The sequence below is a fragment of the Artibeus jamaicensis genome, unplaced genomic scaffold, assembly GCF_021234435.1.
Source record: "Artibeus jamaicensis isolate MK-2021 breed Jamaican fruit bat unplaced genomic scaffold, CSHL_Jam_final contig_1998, whole genome shotgun sequence".
In the NCBI taxonomy this organism is placed as follows: Eukaryota; Metazoa; Chordata; class Mammalia; order Chiroptera; family Phyllostomidae; genus Artibeus; species Artibeus jamaicensis.
In genome coordinates, this window is record NW_026521407.1 from 10310699 (window position 1) to 10335481 (window position 24783).

Genomic DNA, 24783 nt, shown 5'->3' on the forward strand with positions numbered 1-24783 from the left:
TCTTAGTAAAAATTCTAGTATGTTAAGCAGATAGGTTTATTAAAAATAATGTTGATATAGTCCTGGAGCACATTGATTCCAAGAGGGTGTTTGCAGCAGATTTCATTATAATTACTTAACAGCTAAATAATTGTTAGTCTGGTTTGTTTTGTTTGGGTTTTTTTTTGACTTACAAAGTTACTAAATAATAAAGGGGAAGAAAAGAGTAGGGCTAATCCAACAGAGACGGAAGCTGGTATCCATCTTCTCTAAGCACTTGGGTGGTCAGCAGCCGTAGGCAGAGCTCGTCTCTAGAGGGTTAACCAGGACCCAAGGTGATTTTTGCACTGAGCTCCTCCTGCACCTGTTGTGATGCCAGAAGGCATGGGATTCAAAATGGAGGGGAACCAAACAGTTCATTAAACTGTTCAAATTATTAAAAAGTAAAAGCCAGTTAAAGATTTTCATAAACACTATTCCAAAATGTTAGTTTTAAAAATGTTACTAGCAGTGTACGCATTCCCCTTACGTTCCCCCCTCCTCCATACCCATGAAAATAAACGAACACCCAGTGTAAAAAACACTTCAGGGAGAACCGAAAGTCAACCATTTGAAGAGAAAGGTGAAGAGGGGAGCAAACGGTGTGTAGCAGATGCTGGTCCTGCCCAAGGGGCTGCTGATGCAGACTTTGGTGGCATTAAATCCCCCAGTAAGGCATCAGGTGTCGGGACTCTTTCTCATAAACGTCTGGAACTATGCCATAAGGTGTCTGTACCATTTTAACCGTCGACTTCCCGAAGAGCTGGCGCTCGTAGTCTATCAGCTGCCTCCAAAAGCCTACGTTGGGCCTGATGACAGGCCTCCGGGCTTTCACCCAGTTGTATGCCTCCAGCAGGCACACACTATGGAATTTCATCAGGTACGCAATGCAGAGGGTGGCCGAGCGGCTCACCCCTGCCGCACAGTGCACCAGGGTGGCCCCATGCTTCCTGCTCACACTGTGGATCTTGTCGGCCACGGTGTCAAAGTACAGTCCGATGGGGGCATGAGGCATGTCAGCCAGAGGCACTTTAACATATTCAAATTGGGGCCAGTTGAAATTGGGGATCTCAATGGTAGCATTAACAATGCAGGTGATGCCACGAGCCTGGAGGAGATGCCGGTTGGAGGCCACGCTGCCTCTGCCCAGGAAGAGAGAGGAGGTGATCTGAGCAATGCCTCCTATGTCTCCCTCAGAAATCATCCGAGGGGCCATGAGAGTCCGCGGCAGCGTGCTGTGACCTCTGGAGCCCATGAAGACGCCGACAATCACACTTGCATCATTGGAAGCAAGACCAGAGTGTTTTGTTTTCCTCCACCAGGGAATCCGAAATTACGATCTCCTTCCTGCAAAATACAGGTTATCTGTCAGTACTTCCTATGCTACTGAGTCACCACAGCCTTCTGCAAGTACTGTGCAATGGGCAGGTAAAAGGATTAGGAATCGTTACTATAATGTTCTTTCAAGGATATAGACAAATCATCTATGGATTATCAGTTAGAAAAAGTAGCCTAAGACACCAGTAGGTAAAATCAATGTGAAACTCAGCCATCCGGGCCTCAGCCAGGTAGCTCAGTTGGTTAGACTGTCATCCCGATACACCAGGGTTGTGGATTCAGTCCCTGGTCAGGGCACGTGCATGAATCAATGAATGCACACATAAGTGGAACAAACTGATGCTTCTCTCTTTCCCTCCCTCTCTAAAATCAATTGAAAAAAATTAAAATACATAGCACTCTGTTTTTATTTTTGAATGTTTTTGTTTAAAAAAGGGCATTTGCTCGCCTCCCTTTTTGTCTTGGAGCCTGTGGAGGCCCGCTGGGAACATGACTTCTGCGATGACAAGTATGTCTGGAAGGTGTGATCCAAGGCCATTTTTGCAGGCTCTAAGCGGGGTCTCTGGAACCAGAGGGAGCACACAGCTCATCTTAAAATTGAAGGCGCTGATGCTCGAGATGAAAGTGAATTTTGTCTAGGCAAGAGATGTGCTTATGTGTACAACAAAGCAAAGAACAACACAGTGACTCCTGGGGGTAAACGGAACAAAACCAGAGTCGCCTGGGGAGAGAGAACGCGTGCTCGTGGAAACAGTGGATGGCTTGTGGTAAATGCCAAAGCGACCTTCCTGCTGAGGCCGCTGGACACAGAATCTGTGTAATGCTGGGCCCCTAGGGATTTAAACTTATTGAAATATAAATAAATAAAATGGGGAAATAAAAAGTTTTAAAGGCATCAGATGGAAATAGGCATCCTATTTTAGGAAGAGTAGAAGAAATATACCCAGCTAGTTCTCGTACAAGAATCTTACAGGGTCTTGCTCTTACTGAAGAGAGTGGCGTTCCTCAGTAATTCAGAAGAAATCAGAAATTCTGGCCCTGGCCGGTGTGGCTCAGTGAATTGAGTGCCGGCCTATGAACCAAAGGGTCTCTGGTTTGATTCCCAGTCAGGGCACATGCCTAAGTTGTGAGCCAGGTTCCCCAGTAGGAGGCGCAGGAGAGGCAACTACATATTGATATTTTCCTCTCTTCCTCCCTTCCCCTCTCACTAAAAATAAATAAATCTTTAAAAAAAAGAAATTCTGATCCATCCTACCGCCACGCTCTTTCATACACTGTTGCCTACCTCTGTGCCTAATTCTAGACAGATCTTGTGATACCACACTGAGTAATGTAGTCAATGAACTGCCTTTATAAACTGAAAAGATACTGAACTGGCTCAGTTACAGAAAAGCCAGGACATGGGGTCACTTTAGCCCTTTATTACTTCAAACAAACAAACAAACAAACAAACAGCTCTTCCCATCAGATTTGTGACATGTGAACATTTTGGAAACCCAACTAAAATGTGAGTAACCTGTGCTGTGGCATCTCCATGGAAATACTCCTGGGCAATCTGAAGACCATGGTCTCAAAAATTCATTTGTCTAAATTAATGATCATTTTAGCCAACTTGACCCTGGGTTTGGTTAAATAACTTCACCTTCCTCGGCCAATTCTAAGCTCCAAGATGACTCCAGATGTGTGCATTAAAAGTCACAACAGAAAATAAAATTATTGGTTTCCTGAGATTTTAGACATCATTCCTCTCCCTGCAAACTCAGACTGCTTTGTAGTCTGCGTCCCCTGGGAAGTGTGCTTATCACCACCGGGGTGACGTGGGGATGGATGCCTGAAGTGATTTCAGTGAGACATCATCCCTAGTTCTGCAGACAGAGTTACTCTGGGCTACTCACTTGGGAGGGGTCCGGGTTCGCTGGAGCCCTGGGTCTGGATCCACAAAGTCCTGAGTGAGTGCTGGTCACCGTGGGTGTAAATCAGACCTGCAGAAACACAAGGAAGGAAGCATGTGGCCAATGAAGAAGTTCAAAAGAATTCCTCCTGGGTTTTTCACTAACTGGGTTTGACTAGAATATATCTGGGAAGTAGAAAGCATGTTAAGTATATCTACATGTGCCTTTAAAGAATGAGGCAGTCAGAAATACCAACCTAAATATCAGCTTTCATTAATGACACAGCCTGTGGTGTGATAAATATATATATGGTTTGGGCCATAACAGACAAATTCTGGAATGCAAGAGATTCAGAAACCACAACATACTGATGGATGTAAAACACTGTTTACGGGCCACCAAGAGATGCAGAACAAGACAGACACCTCTTCCACGCGCCCTCAGTCAGCCCAGCAGTGGGACTGTGTGTGCTGGATGCCAGAGCTCAGCCAGGTGCAGGAAGACCACTTCATGAACAGCCGTGCCGCAGGGGCCACTGCAGCCACGAATGCCCACGACAGGCAGTGGTGCTGAGGGGGCAATCGGAAATTCCGTTTCTCCCTTTCTGTGGTGGCCCTCTCATTTCTTCCTCTGTGTAACGATATTGTGCTCACCTATGAGCATCATTAAAAGTGTGTTCCTCTCCCACCTGTCCCTCCGCCTTTCCCAGGAACCATCCGACTTAAATTGTAATTATCTCGTACAGCTCTCTTGAGGCATTATTGATACATAATTTCACCAAGCATACAACTTGATGAGTTTTGACGTGTATACTCTTGAGACACCATGACCTCAAAATAATATATTTATCACCCCCCCCAAATTTCCTCATTCTCCTTTATAATTCATCCCTCCCTCCCCCTCTAGCCCTGTTCCCTAGCAAACACTGATCTGTTTTCTGTTACTATAACTTGCTTTTTCTAGATTTTTATATAATGAAATCATGCAACATAGGGTGGCGTTTGGGAGGGGACAGTCTGACTTTCACTCAGTGTAATTATTTTGACATCCATCCATGTTGAAGATATCAATAGTTCATTCCTTTTCATTGCTGAGTAGTATTCCACTGTATAGGTAGACCTACCATAGTTTATTCCCCTACTGAAGGAAACTGAGTTCCCTTTAGGCTATCACAAGTAAAGCTGATGCAAACATTCATTTGTGTGGACATAGGCCTGCCTTTCTCTTATTTTAAATACCTAGGAGTGGAGGGGCATAGGACGTGTGCGTATTTAACATTAAATATTAAAGTACAGTCAAACCTCAGTTCTCGAACAATTTGGTTCTCGACCAAGTTCATGGAAAAATGTCTCGGTTGTTTAATGAACTTCGGGCCTCGATTCTCTACCCGACAGTGCTTTCATGCTCATACCTGTATGATCACTCACGCTTCTCTCAGGAGACAAAGGAGGTTCAGATTTCAAACAAATCACTTGAAGTTTTCCAGAACAAATTAAGTTCAAGAACTGAGGTTCCACTGTAGTTTTCTTCAAAACACTTAAAAAACAGCCATAGCGTGCAGCCTGTGGGGTAGGCTTATAATCGAACACACATGTAAGTGCCCACTGTAGTCTTCCCAGACCACAGAGGGCAAGCAGTACCTTCACCCCACCCACACCCCCGCAGCACTCCGAGCGCTGGTATTTCCTGGAGAGGAGCTTCTGTGTGTGTCCCGTGCCCTGGCTTCTGTGGCTACTGACTGGGGCATTCCCCCCCCCCCCCCCGCTGCCGAGCTCTGGTGGGCAGCAGGACTTGGGTTCCTGGCACCCACGGGACTGTAACAAACAATTCCTGGCCAGCTTCACTCCCAGAGCACTGCACAGACATAGCCTGCCTTTCTGTGAAAGAAGCCTGTTTGCTCCTCCTGGCGCTCTGGTCTGAGAGGCTGGCTGCAGCTTCCGCACACATCTAGCCCAACTCTAGTGGCCAGTGGGACTTACGTTTGTGGTCCCACAAGACTGTACATATTTACATACTTTCCCCCCTCAATTACAGCTGACATACAGTTTTGTATTAGCCTCAGGTGTATCACAGTGATTCGGTGCTTATATAACTTTGAAGGGATCAACCTACTAAGTCCAGTACCCATCTGACACCATACATAGTTATTACAATATTACTGACTACATTTCCTATGCTGGACTTAACATCTTGTGACTGGTTTTATAACTGGCAATTAATTGGTACTTCTTAACCCAACTTCACCTTCCCAACCTCTTCCCAACCCATCTGGTGACCATCAATTTAATCTACCTATGAGTTCATTTCTGTTTTAATTGTTCATTTGTTTTTTTAGGTTTCACATGTAAGTGAAATCATACGGTATTTGTCTTTCTCTGACTTATTTCACTTAGCAAAATATCTTCTAGGTCCATCCCTGTTGTTGCAAAAGGAAAGCTTTCTTCTTATGGCTTAATAATATTCCGTTGTACATATTTACCATATCTTCTTGCACACTTAGGTTGCTTCTGTATCTTAGCTATTGTAAATAATATTGCAATGAACACAGGGGTGCATATCTCTTTTCAAATTAGAGTTTTAAATTTTGCCTGCTGAGTGCACCCTCTCTGGGTGTGTCCCTTGGGGAGCTGTCTGGGTGGTGCTCTTGTGTGCCCTGAAGCTGGCCACCAAGTGAGTGTGTTGGTTCTGGAGACTTCTGGAGGCTCCAGGCCAAGGTCCGCTGCCATTTGTGCAGGGGTTGTGTGGGCACCCAAAGTGATCTCTGGTTAGTTGCCACTAGTGCTCGGCTTAGGACCCTTGATGGGCACTGAATCTTGAGCTGAGGCCAGCTGCCTCTTGTGTTGGGTTTGCGGCTTAGCTGAAGGTACCATTCCAGGTCAACCCTGGCCACAGCTTATGCCAGGCTTGGTGCCACCTAATGGGAATTACAGTGCAAGCTGAAATCAGTTGTTGCTTGTGCCAGGCTTGGAACTGCTTACCAAGAGGTACAGGGAATGCTGAGGCCAGCCGCTGCTTGTTTGAGAGATGTTAGGGAAGTTCAAAGTGCAAGTCAAGGCAGGCCACCTGTGTGGGAAAGCTGCTGGAAGTGCCTCGGGCCAGGCATGTGAGCTGGATGGGGCAGGGTCTCAGGGGATCACCAGGGCTGGGTAAATGGTGTTAGCCAGGTTAAGGGAGGGTGCAGACTGGCACCTGTCTGCACTGGACAGCTGTATGAGGGATAGCACCTGACAGGGCTTCCATCCCCAGAGAAATCTACCCTGCCCTCTGCCCCTCCAGCCCTTGCCCTGAAGCCAGTCTGTTCAGTTCCTCCCTATATGTCCCTGGTGCTCTTTGATCTGTCTCTTCCACACTGGAACTCAGAGTAAATGAGTCTGTGAACAAGTAATCTCTGCACAGCCCTCAAAAAGAAAGCCTGGGACTCCAGAAGCCCTGCATCTCACTCATAGAGTTGTGCAATTCCTGCTGGTTTGCACAACTGTAATAACTATATGTTATATACTATATATACACATACACATATACATACCTATGTGGAATATTATTTAGCTATGAAAAAGGAAGCATTGACATTTGCAACAGAGATTGATTTTTAGGGCATTGTGCTAAGTGAAATAAGTCAGAAAGAGAAAGACAAACACTGTACGGTATCAGTTCTATGTAAAACCTAAAAACAACAACAAAAACAACCCAAGCTAACAGATACAGAGAACGGCTTAGTGTTTGCCAGAGGAGAAACTAAATGAGTGAAGGAGGTTAAAAGACACAAAATTTTAGATAAAGACTTACACAAAATAAGTCATAGGGATGTAATGTATAGCATGGTGGCTATAGTTAGTACTGTATTGCATGTATTTGAAAGTTTCTAAGGGTAAATCTTAAAAGTTATCACAAGAAAAATCTATGTATGGTGACACATGTATCATGGTGATCATTCTGCAATATATTTGCAAATATCAAATTATTATGTCGTACAGCTGAAACTAGTATGTTGCATGCCAACTTATACCTCAAAAAAAAAACCCTCTAGAAAATAAAAACAGTGACAGCTTTGTAATGAAGTGATTCTCAAACTTGGGTGTGCACCAGGACCCCTGGGGGGCCCCCAGCCCGTTTCTGACGCAGCAGGTCCAGAGTGGAGTTGGAGATCTGCCGCTGCCCCTGTGATGCTGACGCTGCTGGTCAGAGGAACACTCCGAGTCCACCGCAGAGGTGGATGCTGCGGGGCGCCACCCAGAGTGTCCTTCAAAACTGGGGCACTCAGGGCACTGGTGCTGAGAGATCACAAGTTCTCCCCAGAAGCCGCTCTTGTCCTGAGGGAGCCTCCTCACCCAAGGTTACACCCCTCTTTGGGGCCACACCTGATGACTTAGGGTACAGGGTACAGGGAGAAGTACAGAGATGCAATCGCATTATGAGGAGGAACGAGGAGCTGGTTGCATAAGGTGTGCAGATGTGGGTGTGAGATGGAAATGGACATGGACAGAACGTCTATATGGGAACGTCCTGTCCTGCAGCTGAGCACTGTGACTTGCCACTTCCCAGTCTTTCCTTGGCAGAACCCTGGTAGTTTAAAAAGCAAAGTCACGTGTACTAAACACAAAATTAGGCTCTCAAACTGCTGGTGATAACTCCCTCCTCAATGTGGAAAATCTGGAGGATGCTAATCAAATTTCTAACCAGGTTATTTAGTTACTGCCTAATTAAGAGGGACTCAGTCTTGTTGTCTCCCAACTAATCATTCTGTTTAAGAGGCCACCTGCCCTCCTGAGGCAAAGGTCCCAGGCTCACTGGCCTTTTCAGCAGAAAAGTCTTCATCAAGGACCAAAGTAAGTAATGGGTGGGCAGAAACCTGGTATTCTGTTAACGCTCCTTTGATGGGCAGCGATAGGGTACTGGGTGCTACGGGGAAAGGAAAACAGACTGTGAGTCCTCGGGGCGGAATCCAAGTGAGACAGACGTGATGCTCTCTCCCTGCTGCTGCTAGTCAGTCTCATGCCAACAAACCTGCTTAAAATGCCACTGCTGGCTCCAAGGTTTAGAAAAACTTCTGCCAGAGAGCACAGTCACCAGATACTCACTCCTCTAATATTCCAGGCCCCTTTTTACAGATCAAAAAATGCAAGACTCAGGAAGGGTGAGATGATTTCAACCTACAACACAGAAGCACCTAACAAAGAAAAGATCCGAGGTGTCCGGGCTCCTCTGTGTGACTGCGGGGTGGCTGTGTCCTCATCTCCCGCCTTCCAGCACCTCTGACACCTCCAACCAGTGCCCTCAATGCATGAAGGGGGTCTTGGATCTGCCTAAGAACATGCGTAAATGTCACTAATAGAAAATACAGTCCAGACTGCTGTTCCAGTCTCTTAGCTGTCCTAAACCAACCCCAGATTGCTGTTCCTGCTGCCCAGAATATGGAAATATTGCCACAAGCAGGCACACAACTAAGGACACAGAAAGCCCTCCAGACAGCAGAAGGATCTCAGCAGGAAGAAGGCGCTGAGCAGAGTAGGCACAATAAGAAGCCTCAGTTTGCTCGGTTCTAAGATTAGCAGATTCTGATCATAAGGAATAAAAGAGAATATGGGTATTATACCGCAGGTGTGTCAAAATCAACTTAGTCAATGAGCCCTAGAAGACAAAACAATGGTACCTGATAGGAGGGTAAGAGACTGACCCACATCTGAGAGCTAACACTGCGAGGTGCTGTGAGCACGCACACCAGTCCCACCCCAACGCACTGGTCTCTGGGACAAGCGTGACCAGAGGGATGTCCACGGCGCTGTCCATGGTGTTCAGCTCAGCCCTCCACGTCGCTCTGGCAGCTGCATTTACTTCTTCAGGTAAAAAATGCTTTTTTTGGCCAGGGGAAGGGGTTGTTGAGTGGGGTGAAAGACAAAAAGGAGCTGTCCTAAACCAACCCCAGAGAGGTATTTCTTTTACAAGTTGTAAGCAATGTCTCATCAGAGATGACGCTGGTTTCTTTGAATAATAAGCATCAAAGCACTAAGTGCTAAACAAAATGGAGAATTAATGTCTGCCCAATGGGCCTGTAATCTCCATAATGCACAAGCTATTAACAACTGGCTGCTCCCTGCACTGGAGCTCCCGGGATGCGGACACCAGCCTCATGTCAGCACTGGCGTCCATACCCCAAACAGACACGGAATCGCTGCCGGGAGTCACAGTCCACAGGGTCTGGCAGAGGTAACGCCTGCTCGAGTGTGGTTGGTAGGGTAATAGTACGGGTGTGATGATTCAGAGTTTTCATTTGAACATTTCACCTAAAATGCCACATGGAGTGCTTAGGTGTGATATCATTATGTTACAGAATTACATGCTTATGACTTTGTAATTTAAAAAAGGGGCATTATTTGTGCTGGACCCTGATTTGGAGCATCCATCCCAGGGCCACAGAGGCTACTTCCCATTGTTAAAAACCATGACAGCCCCCAGAATCAGCAGGTGAAGAACTGAAATCTCCCCACTGCTTTTTCACTCCATGCTGAATAAGCAGAAAATGGCCACGATGGTGCTGGAGATGACTGTATAAACTGATCTGCCTAAAATATTTTTAGGTTTAGGAATTTCAGAGGGTCCCAGTAGACATTGGAGGCCTACACTGTTTATTTTTTATATTTGAAAAGCCTATATAATCACATTTTCTCCATAAAAGTAAATGTTTATCTAGTTCTTTAAAAACCTTAAAGTCACCTTTTGTAACACAGAAAGAAGCCTTTTAGCCTACACTGCCATAAATAAATATTAGTTTCCTCATTATTTTCATTATTATATCAGAAATATATCCTACTGGGGAAAAAAGTCAATATAATCTTACAAATAAAAATCACAGTGTGGCAATCTTTCATTAAGGGAAAAATGCTTTCTGACAGAACATTAAAAATATAAGTCATATGTTGGGTTACTATATTGGTTATGGGGCAGCTGAGCCACAGGCCCAGGCAGGAAGGTGCATTTAGAAAAATTATTGAATTTATTGGGATGACATTGGTTAATAAAATCATATAGGTTTCAGGTGTACAATTCTATAATATATCATCTGTATATTATATTATGTGTTCACCTTCCAAAGTCAAGTTTCCTTCCCTCGCCATTTATCCCCACTTCACCTTTGACCTCCCCTAGTCCCTTTTCCCTCTGGTCATCACCATAGTGTTGTCTGTGTCTTAATGAGGTTTTAAATATTTTTCTTTCTGCTTAAGGCCAAAGTTCACCTTTTTTTCCCAAGCTCCCCAAACCCGCTCACCTCTGACTGCTGTCAGTCTGTTTCTTATCTGAATCTGTTTTGCCTATTTTGTTCGTTAGATTCCACATTTAACTAAAATCATATGGTATTTGTCTTTCTCTTACTTATTCCACTTCTCATAATACTCCAGGGCCATCGATGTGGTCACAAAAGGTAAGATTTCCTTCTTTTTACAGCACAGTAGTACACCGCTGAGTAAACGTACCACACCTTCTTTATCTACTTACCAGCACTTGGGCTGCTTCCAGATCTTGGCTATTATAAATAATGCTGCAATGAACATAGGAGTGCATATATTCTTTCGAATTAGTGTTTCGGTTTTCTTTGGATATATTCCCAGGAGTGGAATCATTGGGTCATAAGGCAGTTCCATTTAAAATTTATTTTAGGAAATTCTATAGTTTTCCACAGTGACTGCACCAATCTGCATTCCCACCAACAGTGAACAAGGGTTCCCTTTTCTCCACATCCTCACCAGCACTTGATGTTGATTTATTTTTAAAATATATTTTACTGATTAGCCCATCTTCCCCCCTTTATTTCCCTCTACCCTGCACACCCCCTCCCACCTGCATTCCCCCCCTTTAATTCATGTCCATAGGTCATACATATAAGTTCTTTGGCTTCTACATTTCCTATACTATTCTTAACCCCCCCTTGCTGTCTGTTTTCTACCTACCATTTATGCTACTTATTCTCTGCACCTTTTCCCCCTCCCTCCCTCTTCCACTCCCCCACTGATAACCCTCCATGTGATCTCCATTTCTGTGATTCTGTTCCTGTTTTAGATGTTTGCTTAATTTGTTTTTGGTTTTAGGGTTTTTTTAGGTTCAGTTGTTAATAACTGTGAGTTTGCTATTCTTTTACAGTTCATATTTTGACCTTTTTTTCTTAGATAAGTTCCTTTAACATTCCATATAATAAGGGCTTGGTGATGATGAACTCCTTGAACTTGACCTTATCTGAGAAGCACTTTACATGTCCTTCCATTCTAAATGAAAGCTTTGCTGGATAGAGCAATCTTGGATGTAGATCCTTTCTTTTCATGACTTGGAATACTTCTTTCCAGCCCCTTCTTGCCTACAAGGTCTCTTTTGAGAAATCAGCTGACAGTCTTATGGGCACTGCTTTGTAGGTAACTCTCTCATTTTCTTTTGCTACTTTTAAGATTCTCTCCTTATCTTTAATCTTGGATAATGTAATTATAATATGCCTTGGTGTGTTCTTCCTTGGATCCTACTTCTTTGGGACTCTGAGCTTCCTGGACTTCCTAGAAGTCCTTTGCCAGATTGGGGAAGTTCTCCTTCATTATGTTTTCAAATAAGTTTTCAATTTCTTACTCTTCCTCTTCTCCTGGCACCCCTATGATTTGGATGTTGGAACATTTAAAGATGTCCTGGAAGCTCCTGAGCCTCCTCATTTTTTTTGAATTCTTGTTTCTTCATTTTGTTCTGGTTAAATGTTTATTTCTTCCTTCTGGTACAAACCATTGAGTTGAGTCCCGGTTTCCTTCCCGTCACTGTTGGTCCCCTGTACATTTTCCTGTATTTCACTTAGCATAGCCTTCATTTTTTCCTCTAATTTGCCACCAAACTGAACCAATTCTGTGAGCATTCTGATTACCACTGTTTTGAACTCTGCATCTGATAGGTTGGCAATCTCTTCATCTCTTAGTTGTATTTTTTTCTGGAGCTTTGATATGTTCTTTCATTTGGGCCATTTTTATCTCGTAGGGCCTATTACGTATAAGGGGTAGAGCCTCAAGTGTTCGCCAGGGCAGGAAAACTCACGTCACTGCGTTGTGATACTGTACTTGAGCAAGGGGTCCAAGAGGGAGCAATGCCACTTGCTCCACTCTCTGCTGGTTTTAAGTCACTTCCCCCACTACCCACAATCAAATTGGGCCCTTCTGGCGCTGATTCCCAGGTGGGTGGGTTTGTGTACGTTCTAGGACCCCGTGGGTCTCTCCAACAAACTCTCCTGTGAGGCTGGGAGTTCCTCACACTGCCGCCTCAACCCCCACAGGTGTTTTCAATCAGAAGTTTGAGGCTTTATTTCCCCACTGGAACCCTGGGACGTGTGGTCTGTCTCGCTCCCCAGTTGTTCCTCTGGTTTGTCCACACACGAATGTGGGACCCCTGCTCTGCAATCCACTGCCTCGCTGAGTCCACCAGCTGCCGCCTGGCCCACAGGGTCCTCCAGCCACTACCTTGCTGTGAGCCCTCTCTGCCCACTGCCGGTCTCCGCCCATCCTGCAGGTCTGGATGAATGTTTTTTCTTTAACTCCTTGGTTGTCTGACTACCATACAGTTCGATTTTCAGTCAGTTCTGTTTTTTGTTTTTAAATTTGTTGTTCTTTTGGTTGTGCAAGGAGCCATAGTGTATCTACCTACGCCTCCATCTTCTGAGGCTGATTCACTGGTAGCCATTGTGATGTGAGATGATATCTCACTGGTTTTAATTTGCATTTCTCTGATGATGAGTGACATTGAGCATCTTTTCATATGTCTATTAGCCTTCTGTATGTCCACTTGGAGAAGTGTCTATTCAGATCCTTTGCCTATTTTTTAACTGGATTGTTTCGGTTTTCCAGTGTTGAGTTGTACAAGTTCCTTGTAAACTTCAGACATTAACCCCTTATCAGATGTATCATTTGTGAATGTGATTTCCCATTCTGTGGGTGGTCTTCATTTTGCTGATGGTTTCCTCTGCCATGCAAAACTTTTTAGTTTTATGTAGTCTCATTTGTTTATTTTTTTTTAGTTTCCCTTGCCCAAGGAGATATATTTTAAAAAATGCTACAAGAAATGTCCAATATTGTACTGCCTATGTTTTATTCTAGGATTTTTATGGTTTTGAGTCTTACTTTTAAGTCTTTGATAAATGCTGAGTTTACTGTTGTGCATGGTATAAGTTGGTCTACTTTCTTTTTTTTTTCTTTTACTTGCACACATCTGTCCAATTTTCTCAACACTATTTATTGAATAGACTGCCTTTACTTGGGGAGGTGTCTTATAGATTACAATTATACATTGTGTTTTCTCACCAATCCATTTAGAACATGCTGCCATCCTTGCCTTTCAAGACCCCCCTTCTTTTTAGATTCTAGATGGAAAACACAAGCTCTTTTCTACTACAGTTACTACTCAAAAAGTGTGATCCAAGACCCAGCAGTGTCAACTTGGAGGTTGGTAGAAACGCAGAATCTTAGGCCCCATCCTAGAGCTGTGGAATCAGATTCCACAGGTGATCAGTATAGACATTAAAGTGTGAGAGGCAGTGCTCTCATTAATCTTCCCCAGTCTGTCCCACTGTAGTTGCAGGAGCAAACTCAAGCACCTGTTTTATTTAAAGCACACAAGCATGCTCAGCCTCTCACAGATCAGTATCATTTGCTGTCATGGTTCCCAGACGAGGAATCAGAGGTAAAGGGAGGATACGAGGCTTTCCCAGACTACACAGAACACAGTAACCCCACTGGGACCGGAACCCTCTCCATGAGTTGTCTGTTTGCTGATTAGTCATACAACCTAACCATGGCAGATCAAGTGACCTGGAGACTTCCAAAATGTGTACTTCACTGGGACAGACCACGGAAACTGCAAAGAGAAAGAACTTCAGGAGTTACAAGGTCAGCCTGATTATGCTTTAGCTACAATCTGAATATTAATCTAAAAACTCCTCCGTGGTATGAGATGGTCTTTGGGTGTGAAAAATCTGATAAACCTAAACTAAGAAAATGCCTGCAAAATTCCAGAATCACATTTAAACTTGTTTGGTAATCATTGGAAGCCAGTTTGTGCCACAGCCTATATAAATAATACTTAAAAATTATCAAGGAGCAAGTGCTAAAAACTAAATAGAATCATAGACTTCTGGTTAAATAGTGAACTAATAATTACTATAGGTCAGGACATCTAGATGCAAAGTACTTTAAGAAATGTCAGCAGTTTATACCCAAAGTAGGTAGGCAGGTTTAAGTGTGCCTCAAAATTGCCAAAGTCACTACTGTCCTCTGAAAAGCAAGACCATGAAATCTCAGAAAATGCATATTTTTTTTCATAAATAAGATCTCAGTCCTTCAAAGCTCATTATTACTTTAAGAAAGACAAAAAAGATTTTATACATTAGAATACAGTTCACAGGCCTAACAGTTCAACAGTGAGAAGCTGATCACTACCTGATCACATTATCCTTTAATGTCTCACTGGATGAATCAAAATTCCTAAAACTCAAGCAGTGAGGCTCAACTTTCTTCCCTGTAAGAACTTCGTTAGCATACCCCTAGCCCAATTCAACATTTTTGGTGATTTTATACCAAATTAACTTATCATAAAGTACTGATAATGAATGTCCCACTTTTCTTTATTAATAAAAGGCATCTATAATTATCCAGTAGAGTTTCTGAACAGAATAAGATAATCTGGTAAGTCTCTTGCATTAGCTGGAAGGAGGGAACCCTCATGAAGCTACATAACCTTTCCATGCTGAGGGACAGCAGGCCTGTTGCATTTGGAGGGCAACTGAGTATGTCTGAGAAGACTACAGCACAGGAAAGATTCAACTACCTAAGAGATGGTATAGCCCACTACATATCTAGGCTAAATGATGTAGCCTACTGCTCCTAGGTTATAGTGCTATACAGCCTGCTACGGTACTGAGTATTGTAGTCAACTATAACACAATGGTGTTTATATAGCTAAACATACCTAAACATAGAAAAGGCAAAGCTATAGTATAAAAGATTTAAAAAATAGCCCTGGGCCCTGGCTGGTGTAGCTCAGTGGATTGAGCACGGGCATGTAAACCACACGATCGCAGTTCGATTCCCAGTCAGGGCACATGCCTGGGTTGCAGGCCAGTTCCCAGAAGGGGACTCATGAGAGGCAACCATACATTGATATTTCTCTCCCTCTCTTGTTCCCTTCATCTCTAAAAATAAATAAAATCTTTAAAAGAAAAATAGCCCTGGCGACTGTAGCTCAGTGGGTTGAGTGCCGACCTGCAATCCAGAAGGTTGCTGGTTTGATTCCCAGTCAGGGCACACGCCTGGGTTGTGGGCCAGGTCCCCAGTTAGCAGTGTGCAAAAGGCAACCGATCAGTGTATCTCTCACACGTCGATGTTTCTCTCCCCCTCTTTCTCTCTCCCTTCCTCTCTCTAAAAATAAAATCCTTTAAAAGTATATTTTGAAAAAAGGTGCACTTATTTAAGGCACTTACTGTGAAAGTCTACACTCCTGCAGACTTAGAAATGCTACACACTTAGGCTACACCAAGCTTATTACAGTTTTCAACAACAATACATTTTTAGCTTACTGAAGCTTTTTTATTTGTAAAAAACTTTGACTCTTTTGTACTAACAGCCTAAAACACAAACACATTGTACGGCTATACAAAAATATTCTTTCTTTATACTGTAAAAACCTTATTCTGTAAGGTTTTTTTCTATTTTAAAATTTATTTTACATATATATTTCTTACTTTTTAGACTTTTTTGTTAATACCTAACACACACACACACACACACACTAGCCTACAGAGGGTCAGGATCACCAATTTCACTGTCCTCCATCTCCACATCTCATCCCACTGGAAGGACTTCAGGGAGAAGAACATGCATGGAACTGGCATCTCCTGTGATCACAATGCCTTCTTCTGGAGTAACTGCTGAAGGACCTGCCTGAGGCTCTTTTGAGAACATGTCGCTCTTTTCAGTACTATGTCCGTGGTGGTTTGATCATACATTTGCTTCTAAGCAGATGCCATGAACATTCCTCCCTCCTAATAAAAACGCTTTGGTGTCGGGGAGCCCGCATTTTCAAACTTTTTCAGAATTTCCTGAAGTCTGAAAAAGCTTTGGTTAAACAGTTTACTGTGAATTTTCTTAGGGATTCTTCCTTTTCTTCTCTCGGAGGTTCCTTTTCTCCCACCTCATCTTCAGCTATGTATCCCTGTTCCAGTTCCAACAACTCCTCATTAGTCGATTCTTCAGGAACCACCCCTAAGAACTCCTCAATGTCATCCTCATCCTCACTCAGGTTAAAGCGTTTGTCATTTCAACTACAGCCTCGTTGATGTCTGTAGCCTCCCCACCCTCGGTAAATCCTTTGAAGTCACCAACGACCAAACTTCTTGAGTGTCTTCTTCCAGGTGCCATTTACATACTCTTTGGTGACATCACCCCAAGCTCAAACAAGATTCTTGATGCAGCCACTGATGATGTAATTATTCCAGAATTGCATCAGTCTCTTCTGTGTTTCCCTCAGTGGCAACAATAGCCTGGGCAAAGTTCCTCCTCGCACTGTAGACCTCACAGGCTGCTGTAACTCCTTGTTCCACTTGTTGGATCAAAGAGGCAGTGTCTGGAGGGGCAAACACCACTTTAATAGTGAGATGAAAATCACCAATAAAAGAAGGATGTCAACAGCAAGGGACCTTTATCAACAATTAGCAGAATCTTGAAAGGTATTGTTATTCTCAAACAATGCTTCTCCATTTCGCTAGCACAGCAATTCTGGAGAGCACGCTGGAAGAGGGGCTGAGTCACCCATGATTTCTTACTGCTCCTGCCGTGCACTGGCTATGTGTGCTTACTGGTAAGCCTGAAAGCCCCTAGGTTCTCACTGTGCCAGGTCACAGAGGGTTTCAATTTGTGGCCTAAAACACTGGCCCCAAGCAAGACTGTTATCCTGTCTTGAAAACTGGCGTTGACTTGGCCTTTTTATGGGTGAAAGTCCTTTCAAGTATCTGTTTCCAGAATAGGAAGGTTTAAATTCATGACGAATATTTACTCTGGCAAGTAATTTTCCTCCACAATCAGCTTATCTAGAGTTTCCAAAGTTCTTTAGCTGTCTTCATATCAGCACTCATATAGACTTCACCCCTCACTTTCATATTATATAATTAATAATTCTTGAGTTGTTTAAGCCACCCAAGGCTAGCAGTTAATTCAACATTATCGTTGGCTTCGGCCTTTTCTTTCAATATTGGGGGAAAAAAACCAACCTTCTTCCTTTGGCAGTTACCATAAGGATGCTGAAAGGAACGTGCTTCTGTGTCTGGTTTTCAATCCAGGTCATTAGAAGTTTACCTATCTCTGACCTAGGCCATTGGTGAATACCAGTTAGTTTCACTGCCTTCAATGAAGCAGATCCTTTAAGAGTTTCCATCTCTTTGTTCCTGTTCTTTAAGATGGTAGTAGCCATGGTGGAATGAGACACGCCTGACCAGTGAGCTGTATTTTCCACCCTCGTAGTCCTTAGTCACTTTTAATTTTGCTTCCAAGTCAATCACTCAATATAACCTCATAAAGGCAAAATTAGCAGTGGATTCTGTATACTTAGGGACCATGATGAACAAAACAACACAAGATCAGATCAAGCATAAGAGGAAATAATGCAATCAAAAGACATAATAAACATGAAACACATGAGAGGGCTGCCAGCCTAACAGGGCACACTGTTTTATAGCACTCTTTTTTAAATAAGCAGAAAGAGTACACTCTAAAATAACAATAAAAAGTATAGTATACTAGATACATAAACAAGTAACATAGTCACTTGTTATCAAGTATTACGTACTGCACATGACTGTATGTGCTATACGTTTATGACAAGCAGCACAGGTCTGTTTACACCGATGCATGAGCAGTGCATGGCACTGTGACTTTAGTTAGAATGCCTAGGACCTCACTAGTGGGTAGGACTTTCTTAGCTCTGTATAAACGCATGGGACCACCATCCTAGAGTAAGCATGCGGTCCATCACTGACCAAGGTGTCGTTATGCGGCACGACTTAGATACTTAGATACAGGCACGACTGTATCTAAGTTAAGTAGGTTGGAAGGAAACCTACCAAATTCATAGGGATGGTTGTCTCAGTGGAGAATAGAGAGAATGGACCCAAGGAAGCCTTAACTTTATAGTGCTTTTTTTTTAAAAATAAAAGAGTGATTAAAGTATCACCAATTTTGAACGGTAATAGTGTTGGTTCATTTGTTGTTTGTAATTTTCTAAGTCATTGCAGTTTCTAAAAATAAAAATTATTTGGAATAGAAGAAAATTAACTACGACAAATGGCTAGTGCCCTGGCTTGTGTAACTCAGTGGATTAAAGGTCAGCCTGGGAACCAAAGGGTCACAGGTTCGATTCCCTGTCAGGGCACATATCTGGGTTGCAGGCCAGGTCCCTAGCAGGGGGCATGCGAGAAGCAACCATACATTGGTGTTTCTCTCCCTCTCTCCTTCCCTTCCCCTTTCTCCTTCCCTTGCCCTCTAAAAACAAAATAAAATAAGATTAAAAACATAAAATAAATTTTAAAAATCTTTAAAACAATTTTTTTAAATCTCACATTCTTTGAACTACTGTTCTTCCAACATCCCTTCAGCTAAGAAAAAGTACCTAAACCTACAGAATTGTAGAACTTTCTGCTCTAAGGATAGAAACAGACTGTTGGCAGATAGCAGGCACAGTAGACACTCAACAAATACCTGAATTTAATAATTTAATAACTGTCCTACCGTGACCTCCCCACATCTCCATATCCTCTCTTTCACTCACCACCTCCCAACTCACACCCCTGTCTTTAAATCTAACTAGCAACACCAAGCACAGGCAATGAAAGTTAAGCAGGCTACTGCATACTCAGAAAACAGGAATTTTCTACATCAGAAGAGGTAGTTCTAAACTACCTCTTCTGTCTCATACTAAGAAAGATTTAGAGAAAAGTATATGTTAAAGATTTTAAGAGTCATTTATTCCAGTAGCAAAGAAACTCCTTTGGAATTGCAAAGGAAAAATGAACCACGGTCTGTGCGTGGCGTCTCTTAGGGGATCTGCCCATGTCCACAGCATGTGAGTCCCTGTCCTCAGGGTCGCTTTAGCAAGAACTGGCCTGGGTTCCTACACGTGTCACACACTGAGGCCAGCAATGCCGGCTTGCACATTCTGGGCTGGGCACCAGTCAGGCTATCCACTAGCCCTAGAGATAGGATTCACCCAAAATCTTTAAAAGACTTCTAGGTACTGGAATTTTTATTTTTAATACTTCATTTTGCATATTCAAATTTCTCTATATATCTGTTTTTTTAAAAAAAAGATCAATGGAAGAGTTCTATTGGGTGTTTGTCAACTAAACAGAGTGGAAAAACCATCTCTGTCCTTTGGGTGGTATGTTAGTCCAAACCACACAATTAAACATACATATGTGTAAATGCAATGATACATGAGGGCCAGGGATCAGTCGCATAGGTGATATGTATTCATTCATTTCAAGAAATAGCTAGACCCTGGCCAGGTAGGTCAGTTGGCTGGTGTCATCTTTTTTTTTTCCTTCAAGATTTTATTAGTTTTAGAGCAGGGAAGGGAGGGAGAGAAATATCAGTGTGTGGTTGTCTCTTATGCACCCCTTACTGGGGACCTGGCCAGCAACCCAGGAATGTGCCCTGATTGGGAATCGAACCAGCAACCCTTTGATTCACCGACTGGGGCTCAATCTGCTGAGCCACAAGAGCCATCTTAAAATGCCAAGCTGCAGGTTCAATCCCTGGTCAGGGCACATGCAAGAGAAGCAATAAATATGTGAATAAGTGGAATAACCAATTTATTCTCTCTCCCCTCTCTCCTTTTCCCTCCCTCAAATTAGTAAATGCAAAAAATAAAAACAAAAACAAAAACCCTGGCTAGTATGGCTCAGTGGGTTAAGCACCAGTCTGGAAACCAAAAGGTCACTAGTTGACCACAAGTCGGGGCACATGCCTGGGTTTCAGGCCAAGTCCCCAGTTGGGAGCATGCAAAAGACAACCGATCAATGTTTCTCTTACACATCCATGTTTCTCTCCCTCTGTTTCTCCCTCCCTTCCCCTCTCTCTAAAAAATAAATACAATCTCTAAAAGATAAATACAGCCCTGGCTGGTACAGCTCAGTGGGTTGAGTGCTAGCCTGCAAAACCTAAGATCGCCAGTTCAATTTCCAGTCAGGGCACATGCATGAGTTGTAGGCCAGGTCCCCAGTTGGGTATGTGTGTGAGTCAGCCAACTGATGTTTCTCTTTCACATCTATGTTTCTCTCCCTTCCCCTCTCCCTAAAAATAAATAAATCTATTAAAAAGAGAAAGAAACACACACACACACACAAAAGAAATATTCAGACATATTGTGGTTAAACAGCAAATACAGTGGATTATAAATTCAAGGCTGACACCACTGGAGGAATGTAAATTGGTATAACCACTTCAGAAAATAGGCATCAACAAGTAAAGTTGGATAGACACACACCTGGGACCCAGCACCAGACCAGAAAACAACCCCGATGTCCATCAATAATGAATAGATAACTTGCAGTATGTCCATACAAAAATGAACTACTCTATTTTTTTTTCGGACTGTAAGACGCACTCCCCACCCACCCCCCATTTAGGAGGAATAATGGTTGTTAATGCTGCTGTTGAGTTGTTTACATTTACATTGGTGAAATATTATGTTATTTATGTTATTAAATATTTTACATTTTTTGGTTCAAAAAATTTTTTTCCTATTTTCCTCCTCTAAAACCTAGGCACGCCTTATGATCCAAAATACGGTAATTATAGTCACAGGTAACAACATGAATGAAATCTTAAAAATATATGCTAAAAGAATTTAAAAACAAAACAATGTATGTATATGTATATATATCTATATATGCATATATACACATATATTAAACTAATTCTAGTCACAGGAAACATGGATGAATCTTAAAAATGCTACAAAAATTTACACAAAAAACTGTGTCTTTGTGTAGCTACACACACACAGTACTGATTTTAAAAAGGATTTAAAAGAATACTATAGTTCATTGGCTTCCATATTTTCCTTACCCCTTCCAAATCTAAGTAGATCACAGAGTTAAATTTGTGAAATAAAAACTAAGCAATAATAACAAAAAGAATTCCTACTGTGATCCCATTTGCACAAAGGTAAAAAAAAAAAAAAAGGCAAAATGAAACTGCACTGCTCAGAGATCTATATTTAGGGTCTAAATCTAGAGGGGGAAAAAAAGGAAATGCTTTCCACAAAACGAGGCTAGTCACCGGCTGGGTTACCACTGTGGCGAGGGAGGCTGTCACTGGGAAAGAGTGGGATGAGGGCACTTCTTGACCTGCAAGGCAGTTAGATCGTGTTTTATGTAAAATAATTAAGTTATGCATTTACGTTTTATACCCTTTTCTGTGTGCTACAATTCAGAATTTTTAAAAAGGTTAAGTAACTACAATGTTGATGTCCAGGGATTCGGAACCATTACAATTCTAGCGAATCTTGGGAAAGAGCACTCCCTCTCTGAATGTTTCTATCAGTCTGTCAGCTTCATGAGGCCAGGGACCTTTCTGCCTTCTACCCCAGCAGTCACCCAAGTACCTCTGGCATGGCAAAAGTCCTCAATAACTATCTAACAATTAAACCCACAAACTCTTGATGTGAATTTTGTTTTAACTCATCCATCTGAAATTACTGCTCCAAACTGTGCCCACATTAACACTTCCCCTTCTTTGTCTTCAGCCCGGTGAAGCTTTCATAAATAACTAAAGCTGCCACCTTCGATGTTCACTCTGTAAGTTTATACCCAGGCACTGTTGCTTTAGCAACTCTCCCTGCCTTCCATTCCCTTTTATACCTCCTTATAAGCAAAGAAAGATGAATACACAGTAGCCCTAGATTTCTTTTTTTCTCAAGGTAAAGTTTCATCTGCAACTGAGAGGAATGCCCAGATCTAAATGATTTAACTGCTTTGAAGTTGGTTAAGAAGAGGTTGTTTGCCACTGTCCAGAGAAAGTGATCAAAATTAACAAAACTTTACGACCAAGTTGTAATTAAAGTGCATGCTACCTGTTCTAGACAGAAATCAAATCTCTATGAATAGGATCAGTTAATTTTATAATAATTTTGATTAAAAAATCACTTTGTGCAAAGACATTTATGAAAATGCTTAGAATTTAAATGATACAAACCGATAAACATACACACAGAAGGTGCTTTGGGAAAAGATGCTCAAAAGGCTTTAACCTTCTGTAAAGTTTTAATGTTTTACAGAAAGAATGATTAAAAGTATTTCTTGTGATAATTAGGAAAAGCATTTTAATCCACTTTGCCTTAAAATAAAGTTCCAATTACAAAGGAATCCACCAAACCCAGATACCTTCCTAAAGACCATTACTTAAAAATGCTAGTTTTTATGCTAAAGTTTTAAAGGATTTCCTGAAGGTATTCACCTGGCCAGTTTTTATGATATAAATATATACATTTATGCCATTCTATGAAAGGATATTATAGAAATCATACCTGCATTCAACCACTATGAAAGATTTCAGATGAGAATGCAAAATAGACACGTTCAACAATGACGTTAAAAAGATTTGGAATGAAGGAAACCATCTCCCCTTTTATGGGGGAAAGCCAAAAATATCAAGCAACTATCTCTCCTCCCCCAAGCGTCAGAAGATGAGTCAGAGCTGGAGGCAGGAATAGTGCCCATGTGTCAAGCCGCCTGTGCAGGGCTTCTTCCTACCTTCCCACCCCGCCACCCTCTTCCCTCACCCAGGATAGGGTCCCTGTCTCAGGTGCTCCCTGCCATGAGTTCTCAGGTGTCTCTGGTGAAGAGAGGTAGCTATTCATTCTGGGGGTGCCTCAGTCCTGCAGTTTTTAAAGCAAACTCAAAAATGGGGGCTTTTATGAGTCCACAACAAGTAACAATCACCAAATACAGCTCAGGTCAGAAGCACGCAACTTTGCAAAGGAAACAGCACCTTTGTTCCCCTCGCCTTAAAGAGGAGGAAACACCTAGAGCAGCTGTGACCTGTCCAGTGTCACTTCACTTTGTGACAGAGCTCAGTCCCCTAGCATGGAGCTGAAGGCTGGCCCCTGACTCTGATTTTTGACTGATCTGCACAACCTCAAGCAGGATGTTCCAATGTTACACTATACTCCAGTGGCCTTATGACCTAGAAATTCCAGAAACTCTGGGTTAAATCTCTTGGTCCATATTCCTTTAAGGTTAGTACAGAATCCAGTCTTGGCTCTTTTCCTCCGATTTTACATCTGTAAAGCGGGATGGTACAGCTCTCTACCTACCTAGCTCATAAAATTACAATGAACAGAAACTAGTTAATACCTGCTAAATGCCTTGAGGTCCTGCTGCATAAAAAGTACAAGGTTGTTTTTTGTTTTGTTTTGTTTTGTTTTTCATAAATCCCTACTCAGGAGAATTGCATTTGTAAGTCATTTCCCTAGCCTCTGGGATGCTCAGTTACCATAACACTGACTGGTACCATTGGCAACATCCACCTAAATAAAATACTATTGTTATACAATCCACTTAAGGCAGCTACAGCACGCAATTCTCACATACAAACAACTCAACTTCGCTTTGAAGCAAGGATACTTAGAAAAAATAAGACACGTTAGCACTGTGCACACCAATCTATCACTGCAGAGAAAAATACTCAAGTTGAATACTTGGCATTGCTGAAAGTCAAGTTGCTTCTATCAATGCAGAAACCTCTGGTAGATGCAAAAGGCCGCCGTTGGCTGCTGTGGCTCAGAGCGGGCGAATGCCGTTGGCAGGGTGAGGAGGTAGAGGCCGTGGCGGGCCCGCAGAGCAGAGGGGTGGGGGGCGGAGGAGGCAGACGGGAATGCTCGCGCCAGAGCCCGAGGGTCGGCACGGAACGGGTCCGGGTTGAATAAGGAGAGCAGCAGGGGGTGTGCGAGGAGAGCCAGGGAGGCGGGGACTGCGTGCTGAGGAGGGGGCGCAGCGGAGGGTCCCGGGCTTCTCCTCTCCCCGCCACCCAGAGGATGCGAGAACCCCTGGGAGCAGGTGGGGGCGCCGGCACAAAGTTTCCAAAGATGAGGGTCGCGCGGGGCCCTGGCCACCGGGTACCACCAGTGCTCTGGAGCCGCATCGGCGCCAAGTATCATCCTCCTGCCCGCTGCCCTCCCCCTGGGCCGCGGGTCACGTACCGGTTCCGCTGAGATCGCAGCTGACGCTCCGTCCTCCAGCGCGGCTCCCGGCTTCTGCGGACTGGCCGCTGCGCTCACCCCTCCTTCTCACCTCCGCCCGCGCCCCCAGGGCGGGCCCTGCGCACGCTCCCTGCGCTCCACCGCCCTCACCCGGGGTGGAGGCGGGGCACTTGGGGCGGGGGGCGGGGCTTCGGCGGGGGAAGTGAGCCGCGGGGGAGAAGCCAACGCGGGACGCGAGGAGCCCCGGGCAGCGCGCGTGCGCACTGGACTTACTGTCGCC

The 24783-nt window shown here is 43.3% G+C and overlaps 1 protein-coding gene across 1 annotated transcript; it reads right to left on the reverse strand.

Annotated features, from left to right (window-relative positions):
• Nucleotides 1-87: 87 nt before the first annotated feature.
• Nucleotides 88-24666, reverse strand: DUSP14 (dual specificity phosphatase 14). The gene is made up of 3 exons (XM_037163602.2): nt 24504-24666; nt 3252-3338; nt 88-1365 (listed from the first exon to the last, which is right to left on the reverse strand). Exon 3 carries the CDS (start codon nt 1271-1273, stop codon nt 677-679), a length of 597 nt encoding a protein of 198 aa, XP_037019497.1. The 5' UTR covers nt 1274-1365; nt 3252-3338; nt 24504-24666; the 3' UTR covers nt 88-676.
• Nucleotides 24667-24783: the final 117 nt, after the last annotated feature.

Coding starts and splice junctions, on each gene's coding strand:
- DUSP14 (XM_037163602.2), bottom strand. CDS start 1,273: ATGGGCTCCAGAGGTCACAGCACGCTGCCGCGGACTCTCATGGCCCCT.